Genomic DNA, 16,492 nt, shown 5'->3' with positions numbered 1-16,492 from the left:
CGACAACTGTAGTGCTACTGAATGTCCACTAGGGTGAGGCAAAGACATTTTTAACAACTAATGTGATGATCCATGAATAACATATAAAGGTTAAGATATTCTAATGGAGACATAAGGTTTTCCTTTTTATTTTATTTAGATTTGAACCCCACCCAAGTGTTCTCTCTCACACAAATACGAATTGCTAATTACTAAACTGAGACTCTTTTATGCATCCAGAAACCCATCGAGCATCCTGTGAACTATTGTCCTCAGGCACGTGTGAATGATCCTGTCTTTGCATCCACTTTAATTCCTTTTGAAGACAATGTAACAGCCATTGACATCTCTAGTGAGTTTCACTTTAAGCTTATCATATGAAATAACAGTCAGAAAAAAAAAATACATTTCAAGTTTGCGTATGTGCTTTGCATCATTTTATGGAGCCCTCACATACATGATACAGTGAGATATGGAGCTCATATACCTCAATTTTATTCAGAGGCCCAAAAATATGCATGCAGATGTTGTAATATATATGGCTAAAAAGTAAAATGGAGATTCCATATAGCTTGTAAATCAAAGCGATAGATTAGTGCAGTATAGTAACTACATTCATATAAATATCAGTAGATGTCACTCTCAATAATAGGCTATCTCTTCGTAAGATAGTAATATTTAAATGCTAAGTTTTATGATCGAGGCTTTGTGGTTTTAATTAAAATGCAATATCGTGATGATTGAGAGATGCACAAATAAAATGTAGGCTACTTTATAAATCATCTCATCGCAAAAAGAATGAGGATATGTGTGTAGAATTATACTACAAGGCATTTTTCTTTCTAAAAAGTATGAACTATCAATCAGATGACAGAAGGCATTTTGCAGCATGGTTTTGATCATGTTGAAAATTTAGAGGCTTTACAAATTCATGTATCAAATATGATACAGTAGGCTTAATAAGGCAAACATTCCCATGGGTTAAAATGACAGAAATACCACCTACATGGCTTTTTAAAAACCTGAAGGGAAAGATTTACCATTTATTTAAGATTAATTACCTTACTTATAAATAATCCATTGAGTCATAATGAATCAAACTATGCAATGTGACTCACTTTTGTGTGGACACTTCATGAGAACATTGCGGTGCAAGGTGATTTTTGAAGGTCTGGTGGATGTAAACTCAATCAGTTCAGTGTAAAACGAGTTAATGTTACCCTGAAGCTATTATGTGTAGATTAACGTAAACTGAGTTCACGCATGCTTGAACCTCTGGCTAATATAAACTCGTCTATGAATAGGTTCAATGATTTTTTACATTCCACACGACTCATTTTAGCTGTATCACATAACCTGGACATTATTGAGTAATCCTAGAGAACTTGTATATTTCTCCAGGGGGTTAAGAGACGATTTTAACATTCTTGTGATCTCAGGTTTTAAAGGTGTTGGGTGATAACCAGCATTCCTTAAGCTTGGATAACCATGTCAAATACAGTTCCGGGGCTTCATGAGCAGAAAGCTGAGAAGTTTGTAACTTCTAGCACTATATTAGAAGCAGTGAAGTTGAAACAGTGCTTTATGGGTGTCACCAATGCCCTTTAGCTTATAAACAGGTATATGTGTCATAGGACTAGATTGGCCAATTGACTCTTTGCCACTTTGTGTGTTTCAGGCACAGGAAATGATGTCATTAGGCTCCTCCCACCCCTCACCTGAACAGAGGGGTAGGGCCAGACTGAAGTCGTCTGTACAGACAGGAAAAAAAACAAGGAACCATTCACAACCTGTTTGTCTTTGACGGAAAACCTTTTTATGTGAAAAAGACTATCCAGATTGCACAGGATCGTATTAAACAACTTGAAAAATGGACGTCCCAGAAAATTCCCCAGGGATTATGGGACTTCTGAAAACTTTTGACGCTTCAGAGTTTGGGAGTTGGGAAAAGATTGGCTCCGGCGGCTTCGGACAGGTGTACAAAGTACGACATATACAATGGAAAACATGGTTGGCGATCAAGTGCCCTCCTAGCCTTCATTCAGATGAAAAGTAAGTTCATTTTTTGAGTGTTTTACATTTTTAGACTTCCTGGAAGCGTGTTTAAAGTAGGTGTGCGTATGTGTGTGAATGAGTGTGTGTGTTTGTTAACCACAAGGGCAAGTGAAGTGTGTTTTTATGATATTAAATCCATAGTTTAATTAGAACTGGAGAAATGCTTTAACATCAGTTTGTTTTGATATTAATTGATATCCATTTGTTTGGTTATCCATTATTTATTTTAAATCAAAAATGATGTACAGTATTCCTAAAACCATTTTTGTCCATGTGCATGTATTTTAGGCAATGTGAATGTTCATGCCATTAAGTGTATTATGTACAACATTTGTTATGCTGGCATGCAAAAAGACGCTACCCCTCAACATGTTGTGTCAGGAAACTGCAACAATATACTGCCTCGAGCTATGATTATGACCCCCCACCTCACCAAATATACATACAAACACATTAAAACACCGTGAATATGGCTCAACATCTGTCTAAAGACTTCCATTTACACTACATCCATTTTCCACTTTAACTGTCTTGACATGATAAGGAGTGGCTGTATGTGAGCTTTGTTTCCCAGTAACCCTCTGTACTTAAGAATTACCCAGAGCTTTGGCATGCACACAGATGTTGCAGTCACACGCATAATCTATGATCTATGATAACATTTTATGTCTGGTTATACTTATAGAGGAAGAAATAAATATACAATACTTTGTATTTTATTATTATTATTATTATTATTATTTATTTACAGTGAATTGTGGTAAATGGGTCACTTATTTATACTGTGATTTAAAAATTTAACAGTCAATCATATATATATATATATATATATATATATATATATATATATATATATATATATATATATATAATGATATGTAAAAGTGTTTAAATGTTTTTGGCTGCATTTATTGAATGAAAATACAGTAAAACAGCAATATTGTTACATATTACCATTTAAAAAAAATTCCTGGGATGGCAAAGCTGAATTTTCTGCAGCCATTACTCCAGTCTTCAGTGTCACATGAACATTTGGAAATCATTCTAATGCTGATTTGTTGCTCAAGAAATATTTATTATTATTAACATTGTTGAAAACACTTGTGCAGCGTAATATTTATGTGGAAACCCTCTCAGGATTCTCTGATGAATAGAAAGAACAGCATTTATTTGAAACATTTTTTTGTAAAAATCTTCAAGTCTTCCCTGTCACTTTTTAAATCATTTAATATATCAATGTATCAATTTCTTTGAAGAAAAAAAGAAAAATCTAACTGACCACACACTTTTGAATGCCAGAGTGTGTATGTATATGCAGATACATATATACATTCCCCTAATAATTGAATTATGAACAACTACATTAATGTATATTACATTTTCCATTCTTCCTCATTGCTCTTCATATCAAGTCTTTTAAATTTATTTCAAATTGCTTATTATGAGTTGTGTAAGTCTGCTGTGGATGATGCTGGAGTCTTGAGTCACTAGTCAACCCATTTAAGAAGCACACACTAATGTGACATAGAGCTCTTTCTGAAACAGTCTGCATGAAAATACCAATATTTAGACTACTTATTGTGATAGTTGTTTTAGTTTAGACTCTATGAGTTGCACCTCTAGCATGACCTAGCATGTGAAATGAATTCAGTAGCCTTGGATGAGCATGACTACAGGTGCATACAGGCTAAATGTGTTGTTATGCATTTCTTTTGGACTCCTCTGGCCCTATAACTCTATGTAGAATAGGCGCTATTGATATGTAGCACTTTGATATGTTATATGAGAATTATTTTGACAAAGGGATGCGTCAACAGGTCGTTAATGCTGGAAGATTTGATCAGGCATGGTTATCAAGGTGGCATCAGCTGTAATCTAGCCTGTCCTCCTGCAAAACCAGCTTTTGAAATCTTCATGCGTATGTCACTTTGCTTCACCAAGCTTGAGGAGGAAAAAACAAAAGAATCTTATAGATGTTCCATGTGACCCTCACCACCACAACAGGTTATCAGCACCTGAGATCTGAGGGTACAAGAATTCTAATTTGCCTCCCCCATCTAAACAGGGCACAGACTTAAAAGCAGGCTTTGTCCTCCTGTGCTCCATCAGGCCTCCGCTTCAGCAGAGTTGCTGAACCGGTCGAACTGGATCCGTTCTTTTTTTTTTTAAGAAAAGAACGGCTTTTGTTAAGCTTAAAAGGGTGGCAGAATAGAGGAGTGCAAGGCAGTAGAATGGATAGTTTTAAAGGTTTACCTTCGCACTCCCTGTTAATCTTCTCACTCCTTACCTCCCACTTATCCATCCTTGTTAGAACTGCACAACTGTTTCCTACCAGACCTTATAAGGAATTATGTTTTCCCTCAGCCTTAAACCTTAAAGTTCTTAAAGCTAATTTATATCCGCACTGTGTATTAAAATGACATTGTTCACTCATTTTTTTATATATTTATTTGTTTGTTTGTTTAGAGTTATGCTTTCCCTCAGCCATTTTAAAGTAAAAGTTTTTTTTTTTTTTGTCGAAAATAACTCTGTATGAACATTAGGTATATTAATATGAAATTATTTACTCATTTATTGCTTATTTAATTTATTTTTTAGAAGGTATGCTTTCCCTTAATTTTCCCTTAATTTTTTCTTAGTAGAAAATATCAGCAAATTATTCATTTATTGTTTATTTTTAAATACATTTGAGGGTATTTTTAATTTAGTAAGAGTTTTGCTGTCCCTGTGTATTTTTTTTCTATGCTAACAATAAGTATATGAAAGTGTATTTGCATATATATATATATATATATATATATATATATATATATATATATATATATATATATATATATATATATATATATATATATATATATATATATATATATATATATATATATATATATGAAATGTATTCATATAAAATAAATACAAAAATACACATGGAAAGCAAAACCCTTAATAAATGTATAAATACCCTTAAATGTATTTTAAATACATTTAAAGGTATTTTTAATTTATTAAGGGTTTTGCTTTCCCTGTGTATTTTTTATTTATTTTCTATGTGAACAGTAAGTATATTAAAATTAAATTATTTACTTATTTTTTGTTTTTTTTAATACATTTTATTGTATTTTTGAATACATTTCTCATATATATGCAAGTATTTATTTATTTATATTCTTTAATACATTTTAATTAATTTATTTATTTATTTAGCACACGCTAAAATTAACGGAGATCTAGCCTACGTGACCACTTTTGCTTAAGCATCGACGTCATATGAGTAGTAAAAGAATCACTGAACTGATAAAGTGATGAAGCAATTCACAGACTTACTGACATTGCAAGTTTTTGTGTAATATCTGTGATTGATTTCTTGAGGTACATGGCTGGTGCTGTTAACTAAGCAAACAGATTGTAAACTCATTAAGTTGTCCTTTGTAAGTCCATTTTAAAAGTATATGACCTTCATGTCTGCCTTCTGTCTGACTTGTGTAATAAATAAGGAGTTGTGTAATAACAAAGTACAAAAGAGCCATTCATACCACCCCATATCTATCAGTGTTAAAGACTGGAATGTAATTAAAATATGATGTCAGATAAATATTCTGTAAACAGCATTGTGAAAAACCTATTTGTTTCAGATGCCCTGTCTATATTTCATAAAGGAAATTTAGCCCATAGCTAAAAAACATTGTGTTATTGTTCATAAAATGCCTCCAGATAATATCAATGAGTCAGCTTGTGCTCAGGTCCAACGGGTTTTAGCACCTTCCCTTGTTGTTTGTATTAAAGCGTCTTGCTGTGATTTCTTTATGATCTTTTTAATTAATGGGGTGTGTTGCTAGTTACCCAGCTAAAATCCAGCTGGATCCCTCCCATGCTAAGACATTCCTTACACAATAAATGGCATTTACATTCCACGACAGGTGTGACTTTGAACTGATTAGTTTTTTTTGTCGTTTAGGGAGCGTGCCGAACTTTTAGAGGAGGCCAAAAAGATGGAGGCGGCTAAGTTCCGCTACATCCTCCCCGTATACGGCATCTGCAGCGATCCCCAGGGACTGGTGATGGAATACATGGAGACGGGCTCTCTGGAAACTCTGCTGGCCTCGGAGCCACTGCCCTGGGAGCTGCGTTTCCGTATCATCCACGAGACGGCGGTGGGGATGAACTTCCTGCACTGCATGAACCCGCCCCTCCTTCATCTCGACCTTAAACCTGCCAACATCCTGCTGGATGCGCACTACCACATCAAGGTGAGCCGGAGCGAGCCACGTCTGGTCATGACGAGGCCTTGACTCCTTTGCTGTAAAGGTGGTGACCTTATTGCTCACGGTTTAGAACTTCCAAGGAATCAATCACAGCAGGCGATGAATCACACACTTTGATGCAGCGATAACAAAAAAACACCTACAAGTTTTCTTTTCTGGATTTTTACATGTCTGTCAACTACATAGGATGCATAATGCAAAAGCAGACACAAATACAAACCCTTATATTGTTCCAAACCTGTATGGCTTTCTCTCTTCTGTGAAACACACATTAAAAAAGAAAAAGAAAAATGCCTTAACGCCATTTTCCACCAAATCAGTTCAAATGACCTTCTTTTGTGTCATTTAATACATTAAATGTATCAATTTGTTTTTAATTAATTAATTTGTATTTATTTATTTGGACTTTATTTGTTTATTTATTAAGAGTTAAGATGAACACCTATGATAAAGAGATTTTAAGTTAATAGTTAAAAAAAAATTCAACACATACGCATGATCACATTTCACCGATGTTGATTTAATGATCACATGCAGGTAAACAAATCAAATATTTCGCCTTTTTAATGTTTTTTAAAATGTTTCATTTTAATTTTACATTTTATTAGTAGATTTTCATCAATGAACCCAAACTGCAATTTGGGAAACACTGTTTTAAAAGGTTATAAATTATCTTAAAGGAACGATTATGATGTTTGGATCAAATTTCACTGAAAAAATAAACAGTTACATTATGTGTTTCATGTTCATCAAAACATCCTGTCAGCGTGAAGGATTTTAATCCTAATCCTGCGTTGACGACTGAACAACGGTTTTAATCTCGGTCGTGTCAGATCATCTCTGCGTGAAAATTCATAAGGATTTCAAAAGTGACGGGGGGAAGGGCACACCTATCATTTTCTTTTCATGGTCCCCACATACCTTTCCAGAAAATTCCCTGAGGGTGGAAAAGCTTTCCCATGCTTTATCCCGTTTATATCCAGCCTTCCCATAGATGAGTAAGCAGGTGTCACGAGGGATGGGTGGGAATCATCGTGTCGGATTGAAAAGGCTAGATGTAAACACGCATCCTGGACCAGTCTGAACAAGCTAAAGCTAGGCAGTGTTAATGAAGGGCTGGCACACACACGCCTACATATGCGTGCACACATTTACAGAAAAATCAGGGCTTCCCCGCCTAATAGAGCACCTGTAGGCGACTTTCTGGAAAAATCACAGTAAATAACACTTACATAAAGCCTAATCTGATCTAATTTGATTTCAAATGTGAAGTCTAAAGACTAAGCTGGATTCTTTGTGTTCTTCATTTTAGATTTCTGACTTCGGCCTGGCGAGGTGGAACGGCTTTGCCAGGAACGATGATATTAGCCGTGATGGGTTTTGTGGCACCATCGCCTACCTTCCTCCAGAGAGAATCATAGAAAAAGACAGAATCTCTGACACTAAACACGATGTGTACAGGTCAGCCATTTTGGATTGCTGTCATTGTGTAAATTGTAACTGAAATACGAGATCAGCTTCTGTTTGTCAATGTTTGTCAAAGTCAATGTTGTCTAACACACGTGTGTTGTTTCACAGTTTTTCGATTGTTATCTGGGGAATCCTCACTCAGAAGAAGCCATATCAAGGTAAGACAAGTAGTAAAATCAAGTCTCTTAAAGTTTTTCTTGGTATTGAGAGTGTGTGGAATGCTTATTATTGTTTATCTTTGCTATGGTTGGCATCAGATCCCGTAAACATGGATTTTTGGCATTCATTTCAATCTGACTGGCTCTCCGTGAGGGAGTGTCTGTGTGTTTATCTGGTTGTGATTTCCTGGTAAATCTAGCAGGGAAGAGAAAATATGACGACTTTTTTTTTTTTTTTTTTTTTTTTTTTTTTAAGTAACCAGCAGTTACAAGAATTCAGTGTGAAAGAATGAAACAAAAAAAAGTTTTGTCAACAGAGGCAGAATTGTTGTGTTTGGCACCAGTGAATGGAATCATTTGGTTGCCAAACAACCCTTTCCAAAAGGAACGGAAACGATATGAAAGTTGAAATCACAGGATATGAAATTAGCGGCCTCTGAGAGAAGTGTTGATTTCTTTTCTTTTTTTTTCTGGTCTAATGAAACCAATATCTTCAGTATCTTGTTGATATTTTTTCCATGTCGTATAACAAAAGTATTTAAAAATTGCTAGAGAAAATAAAGTCTATTTAAAAAAGTTTACATTAATCCCCCACCGTTTATTAGTATAAAAATAACAATATATTATTTAAATGTAATTTAAAATGTAGTACTTACACATCACTGTAGAATTAGTTGTGTTGCTCTTAATTTATGATCGTTTTATGAAAACACATTGTGTCAAACATTACGATGATACAAAATAATAAAAGAAGCAAAACATTTCAGATCTACTAAAAATTTGAATTTAAGGGAAATGTACTACAAAAAATTTTGAGTTTTATTTTTTAGTAATACAAAATCTTTTTTTTTCTGTTGATTTTTGTGGTGAAGACAAGGGAAGTTTATTTATATAGCATATTTCATACACAATGGTAATTTAAAGTGTCAGTTTAATTTAAATAATTAAAATAATCACAACAATAAAAGCAAAGAATTCAAATTTTGAAATGATTTGAAAATTTTAAATTTAAAATGAATTAAAACAGTAAAGAATAAAAGAGGATGATGCATAAAATACAGTGCAATCAGTTTGGATGTAACAGTGCTCGTTCAGTAAATGCACAGCTAAACAGACATGTTTTGAGTGAAATACGACTTTGTGTGTTTCACTCGGTTTAATTTGGAAATACAATCTTATTTTCTGTTGCATGGCAAAAAAAACTAATGTTACTTATTTTCTCTGTCTGTTTCATAGGAGAGAATAACATCCTGCACATAATGGTGAAGGTGGTAAAGGGCGTTCGTCCAGATCTCAGCATTATTCCTCGCAGTCGTCCTCAGGCCTGCTCAGGCTTCCTGTCCCTTATGCAGAAATGCTGGGCACATTCCCCTGAAGCCAGACCCAGTTTTCAAGGTGAGTGTCTCTCAATTCGATCACACCAGTAATGAACCTGCTGAGTCACAGAGTTGCACTGCAACAGTGATATGACAGAATATGCCAGGCAACCAGACCAATAAATTGTCATGACACAATGTGCCATTCCTGTTCTGTGGTACGTTTTTATACTGAATAGGTTTTGTAATTTCAGGAAGTATTTCTACAAAGAGGTATAGCAGACTTTCCTTAAAAAAAAAAAGTTTGCTATCATTGTTCATTGAAACATTGTTCGCTTTCTCCTACAGAGATCACTTCAGAGGCTGAGGAGTTGTGCACCAAACCTCATGACGAGTCCAGAGCTTCCGTTTCTTCAGAACCAGACTGTTCCCTTTGCCCTGCCCCAACCTCGAGTGAACAGGTAATAACAGATGTATCACTATGCATAAATTTAAACTGATATTTTCCATTGTCATGCTGTGTACTACGTAAAGCAGTGTTTCCAGCAAGTTATGTTCATATGAGTCATTTAGATTGACCTCCAATGAGGTTTACACTTCCTGTCCCTCAGTTATTAGGCAACTCTTTGGTATTTGTTTGTTTTAGTCTAAGTACATAGTGTAAATGTTTTACCGAGATGACAGTCTTTCATCAGAGACAGAGAATGCCACCAAAATGCATTGGTTTAACAGAACCCCTGTGTTATTTTCTGTGTGAGGGTATAAAACTGTTTATTTTAGGAAGAATACACTGTTCTTTATTTGTCAAAATGTTACGTATTTGAATGAACTTTTTGCATCTACAGTCAGTGATTTATGCATGTATAATTCATGTGGCTCCCTCCATTGTTTCTAAAATATGAAAACATTGTTGCTAATCTTCATTGTTGATTAAATGTTCTTAAATGTTACAAAGAATCTGTTCTACCTTTCTTCACATACAGACTAACAACCAAAAGCCGGTGAGGCCGAAGTCAGCCATGTTACCTGAGAAAGACTACAGCCTGTCTGAGCTGCTGTCTCAGATTGACTCCGGCTTGTCTCGCAGTTTTAGCAATGTCAAAGAAGAGTCCCTTGAGAGCAAAGACAACACCAGCAAGAGACTGTCAGGCATCTCCTCCGTGGACTCGGCTTTCTCGTCCCAAGGCTCAATTACATTGTCCTTTGAAAAAGAAAATGCTGTGAATGGTAAGAGAAAAGCCACAGTGTAGCATCTTGCATTTTTTCGTTTAATATACATATGCGTATTTTATTTTATTTTGTGTTGCTATTTGGTTTTCTTTTTTCTTTTATTTGTGTTTGTTTTATTTTTTGTATGTTTTGTTAATTGTTTTGTGTTGCTTTTTGTTTTGCTTTTTTATTTTACTTGTTTTATTTTATTTTGTTATTTTCTTTTCTTTTTAGATGTTTGGTTTGTTTTATTTTGTTATTTTTGTTTTTGCTTTGCTTTGCTTTGTTTTTTGTTTTTGTTTTGTTTTTCATTTTGTTGCTTGTTTTGGATTTGATTTTGCAAATATTATCATTAATCTTGATGAATCTGATAATCGTAAAAGTCTAATCAGTGTGTCATAAAATTCTTTATACTCATTTTTATTATTCTTCACTGTGTTTATGTACTACTTAGACTCCAGTGAGATACAGAAGAAGAAGCTTTGTGAAGCCATTCGCATTGAGGACATTGCCAAACTGATGAAGATCCTCCAACCACAAGATGTTGACTTGCTCTTGGAGGGCGGCAGCAACCTGCTCCACTTCGCAGTGAATCTGGCCAATGAAGAAGCAGTTAAGTTTTGCTACTTAGTAACTGCAACCCTAATTTGCCCAATATTCACGGAGCCACACCCCTCCACCTGGCCGCGGAAAAGCGACTGAAGGGAGTGTCTGAGATTCTCCTGAGCCGCAAAACAACAAATGTCAACGCCAAGGACGAGGACCAGTACACACCTCTACACTTCGCAGCCCAGAACGGCGACGAGGCCCTGACCCGTTTACTCCTAGACCGCTGTGCTTCCATTAATGAAATAGATGCTCAGGGACGTACGCCAACGCATATCGCCTGCCACCATGGACAGGAGAACGTGGTGAGGGTCTTGCTAAGTCGTGGAGCTGACGTCCATGTGAAAGGTAAAGATGACTGGACGGCGCTACATCTGGCTGCCTGGAAAGGCCATTTGGGAATTGTGAAGCTCCTGGTTAAGCAGGCAGGTGCCGATGTCGATGGTCAGACGTTGGATGGGCGCACTCCGCTCCATCTGGCGTCTCAAAGGGGCCAGTACCGGGTGGCACGGATCTTGGTGGAGCTTGGCGCTAATGTGCATCTCACCTCTGATGGCCTCCACACTCCGCTTCACGTGGCTGCAGACACCGGCCACACCAGCACTTCAAGGTTGCTTGTGAAACATGGCGCCGATATCCACAGCCGGACTGCCAACGGCTGCACCGCCTTGCACCTGGCCGCACAGAAAGGCCACCTACCGACGGTAAAAATGCTTCTGGCGGAGGGTGCTGACCCTGAGAGCACCAACTACGGCCTTCGCACGGCATGTCACCTGGCTGCCGAGAGCGGCTACTGCGAGGTCCTCAAAGAGCTTCTGCAGAGCTGCCCCGACGTCGCCAACACTCAAGACCGAAATGGATTCACTCCGCTTCACCTGGCTGTACGCGGTAGCTACAAAGAAGCCATCTGCGTCCTGCTCGAACGTGGAGCAGATGCAGCACCGCTGTCTCCACAGCCCACCGGAGAACATTCACTAGACTACACGTCGGAATCGGAGCCGGAGAGTCCGAATCCTCTCACTCCAACAAAGCTCCTGAGGAAAGTAGTCGTTCTGAAACTCACCACCCACAAAAACACTGATGGCACACTGATCCCTGTAGACTCTCCGTGTGAATCGGCACTTTGTTGAGGGTCCTAGTGGGGTTTGACCTCATGGACTTTAGGAACCCTTGCAAATATGCTCATAGACACTTTATTCCTCTTTTTTCATTCCTACATTGTAAAAACTGACAGATGCTGGACTTGTTATCCATTGGGATTTAATGTACATATTGTAAGTACTCATTTATCAGAATATTGACAGATATTTCCTCCAGGGTTTGGGATCTCATTAGCTTTCCTCCTTAATAATAGAGTTATTTTGTGATTGGAAATGCATTTATGTGTATATATAGGTACTGTAGATAGAGCCTGGATATTGTACTTCATTTCACTTCACTTGTTTTTGATGTATGTCTTTGATTTCATCGTTTTCTTCTTGTTGTTGCTACCAGAATGTAATAAGTTGATTAAGCTTCCTTGTCATTTCCCTTTTGTACACAAAAAAGATATCTCTCATTTATCCATAGTGTTTGCACAGTTTTATATTTGCACACTTTTATATTTGATGGAAAATTAAAGTGCATCACAGATATGAAATATTTGTTGTTTGTTGTTGCATTTTTGGCTGATTTTCTTAAGTCAGTCTTAATTATCTTCTTTTTCCCAAAACTAAATTGTGACCTTTATTTGAATTAACTGAATGTGTTGTGCTCCATAAATGTACTTTCAACCGACGAAATAGACTTGGTTTTAATGTCAGGAAGTCTGCAACGTCCATCACAGGAAAAACAACAGAATGCAGTGGTGATCGATGTAGTGCAAGCAACCCCGTAATTGTTTAGACATTTCTGTTGTAGCATATTATTATTAAAATAAGCTTACCCTATATCAGCTTAATATTGCACTTCAAAGCTATAATTTAAACAGAAATGGTAACGCTCTGAGGCCAATTATATAATTAAAATGGTGCACTCGAAAAGAGATGTGCATTTATAGAGCCATTTGGCTTGTTCCATGGGAATGTGCCCTCAGGAGGATCACAGGTGTGGGTAGACGTATGGGGGGGTATATCCCATGTACCCTCATGTTCAAGCCACTGGCTCATTCCTGAGACCACTTTATCTTTTCATCGCTCTGTAAAACCACTGCGCCGAGCCCTGTTTTATGCCAAGGTGGGCGTAGCCGTCATTACCCTTCACTGTCTGGAACAGACAGCCTCTTAATGGCTAGGTCTTTAAACTGCTGTTGAACTCTGGGTCTTTTGGATGTGATTCTGTGTTGTTGTTAGCATCCATGCATCTGCATCTGTATAAACGAAATATTCCATAGCAAACCAGTCAGTAATCCAACGCCAACACCCTTTTCAGGTTTAATTTTGTAATAAGTTGATAAAGCTTCCTTGTCATTTCCCTTTTGTACATATCATTACATTATCCATAGTGTTTGCACAGTTTTATATTTGCACACTTTTATATTTGATGGAAAATTAAAGTGCATCACAGATATGAAATATTTGTTGTTTGTTGTTGCATTTTTGGCTGATTTACTTAAGTCAGTCTTAATTGTCTTCTTTTTCCCAAAACTAAATTGTGACCTTTATTTGAATTAACTGTTGTGCTTCATAAATGTACTTGCAACCGACGAAATAGACTTGGTTTTAATGTCAGGAAGTCTGCAACGTCCATCACAGGAAAAACAACAGACATAAAACAATAGTTTACTGTTCATAAGTGTGTGTCACTGCCACCACCTCATTATCTTAAAAAGACAGCGGTGGAGCCACGATGTGGAGCCTCTTCCACTTTTTTTCTTCAAAACTGGTAGGACTAGTCTGACAGGTTGTGAGATGATGCTGTTTTAAAGTGCAGCGACAGGTTTGAACGTGCATGCGCACACACACACGCGGACATGTACAAACATCACTCAGCGGATGGCAGAACCAGTGCTCGCGGAAAGCTGATGAATTCACTGATTTATGAGCTGCTGTCAGACATATGCGGCACACACTCACAGTTGTACTCGGTTGATGGCATGGAAAGTTACTCATTGACTAGCTCTGCTGCAAACAGGAAAGAGCTGAATACAGTTATTGTTCCCCTAATCTATATCTGCTACCGTTTGTGTGGCCCAGGTCGCAGCAGTTGCATCATTAGAAAAGATTAAAATTGTATAAAATAAGACTTAATTGCTCTTTGAATATGATCTGGTGGTTATGAGAATCAGTATAACGCGAGGATTTTGATCTCTACAGAAATTATGAAATTCAATTCAGGTATGAAAAGCAAATTGTTAAAACAAGCTTCTGAAATGGGTGATGTCAGGGTGAGTAATAGACTGTGACGCCTTGAACATACAGGTGTCTCCTTGAGGATGTCTTGAGTGCAAGATCTGACTTGAACTGCATTCTTCTTCCTTGAATCCACACATGAATCAACCCGATGCTCTCCTCTCCCACTCCAATGCCCCACCTTGTGGAAAAATAGAAGTAAATGTGCAACTTCATAAGAGCATTCTGTTTTTCTTAAAGCTTTTTAGTTTATGCATTTTGAAAAACTGTGCAGTGGGATTACATAAATTCCTGTTTGTCAAAATAAGATGTTATTTGTTGCAATAATCGATTATTAGCCTAATTTAATTGCAAGATCTTTCTGCTTCAAAAAGCTTTTTATGTGCCTTTGTTAACGAAATGTCTGCAAATAAATGTTTTTTTTTTTTTAACGTCTAGATTTTCACAAAATAATTGTGTATAATTTAGTTGCTGAAGAACTTCAGGGAAGCGCCATATTTATTTTTTGACTTGAAAACGAGGCTGTGAGGGACAGAAGTAGGCTATACAGTGCGTTCAATGGATTAAAACATACTGACGTAATATCCAGTTTTTAAAGTTGAGTTGTGAAAAGTTGGCAGTGCGTGCCATTGTAAAGACTGTAAATCTTTCCCTCACAGACTCATACGGCGTCTAACCAATTAGAAGCTTTTCACCATTAATAATCCCCTTATAGCTTTATTGCAGTAGCCTACACTTAAATGGTGCTATGGCGTTAAAAATAATAATACAGTACATATAGTCTCTAAAAATTATGGGGTCATAAAAATAGCATGCATAATAATTACACAAGGAGAATACATTTTTAAAATAGGAAATTAAAATATATCGCATGTAATTCTGCAAGACATACTGTCACGCGCACGCATACCAAATATCCAATACTGAATTGAAAAAAAAAAGAAAAAAGAAAAGTGAATATACGATCATAGTGGTTATAGCTCCTGTCACGTGTTATGTCAGCTGTCAGATTACAATATACTGTATGTGAATAATGTTGAGTAATATGAGTAAATGTTGCAGTATCTTATATGGCCAGAGGTTGGTGCTCAAGCTCTGTTTATGGCTTCAGGATGTGGCTACATTTTTTTCTTTAAAAAAAGAATGATGCTTTTCAAGCAGTAGAACATTAAGGAGCATATGCACAAAACTTAAAATGTAAAAAAAAAGAGCGAGTGAATTAACAAACAAATAAATGGACAACACTGACAAATAAAGGAAATACAAACAAAAATTGCTTATATTGCTTTATGAATCTGTCACATTTGTATCATGCTCCTAATTAAACAAGAGATTTGAGAACTGAGTCTACCTCAAAAAAAAAAAAAAAAAAAAAAAGGAAGTGGCTACACGTTCATCGATGAAAAGAGTCTCTTTTATCTTTTAAATGTGCTCCTAATAGCTGTATTGTTCAAATGATTTGCCAGAATGACTCAATTAAAAACTGTTCTGCACATGGAGAGTGACTCTGAATGCAGCAGGGGATTTTGGCATGAGCACTAACTCACTCACTCACAAGACAGTCGTGTCTATGAGGATGACAGAGACGCAGAGTGCCAAATGAGGGCCCATGGAAACTGGCACACGATGAAAGCACAAGCCATTTCTTTTTATATCAAGGCAGAATAGAGTGACAATAATGGGATCCTCAGCAGAATAGCTGTCTTGATTAGACATTCATAAAGGCACGTGTAGCTGTTTCTAGTGCCATTTCAGTTATGTAAGGGTTTAATTTCACAGACTTCGACGGAAAGACAGAGGGACGGAGAATCGAAAGCAATAGAAGCGAGTCGCTTTGACGTGATGCGGAGGGAAAGAGAGAGAGAAATTCCTCTCTGGAATTCCCCGCGTGAGCAAATGCTCGAGGCGATATTGTTCGTTAATGAGTACATAATGTCATGAAATAAAATAAAATTAAATTAATAGCGGTCTTGGAAATTTTGGAATGCGTAGAAATAAAATAATAATAAAATAAATCAATTTTATATCGCTTTATACAACAGTTCTAAAACAATTAATTAATAGTGAGAAAGTTATGTTTCAGACAAAAAGTGACTAGCTCGTATATT

The 16,492-nt window shown here is 36.6% G+C and overlaps 1 protein-coding gene across 1 annotated transcript; it reads left to right on the top strand.

Annotated features, from left to right (window-relative positions):
- The first annotated feature begins 83 nt into the window (after window positions 1–83).
- ripk4 (receptor-interacting serine-threonine kinase 4) lies at window positions 84–13,572 on the top strand. The gene is given in 10 exon segments (XM_058788290.1): window positions 84–331; window positions 1,658–2,031; window positions 5,990–6,281; window positions 7,609–7,757; window positions 7,875–7,924; window positions 9,161–9,319; window positions 9,589–9,701; window positions 10,224–10,467; window positions 10,904–11,065; window positions 11,068–13,572. Coding segments are annotated over 9 exon segments (2,469 nt in total). The 5' UTR covers window positions 84–331; window positions 1,658–1,849; the 3' UTR covers window positions 12,186–13,572.
- The last annotated feature ends 2,920 nt before the right edge of the window (window positions 13,573–16,492 follow it).

Source organism: Onychostoma macrolepis, chromosome 10 (genome assembly GCF_012432095.1).
Source record: "Onychostoma macrolepis isolate SWU-2019 chromosome 10, ASM1243209v1, whole genome shotgun sequence".
NCBI lineage: Eukaryota > Metazoa > Chordata > Actinopteri > Cypriniformes > Cyprinidae > Onychostoma > Onychostoma macrolepis.
This window is presented reverse-complemented; position numbering and strand designations above follow the sequence as displayed.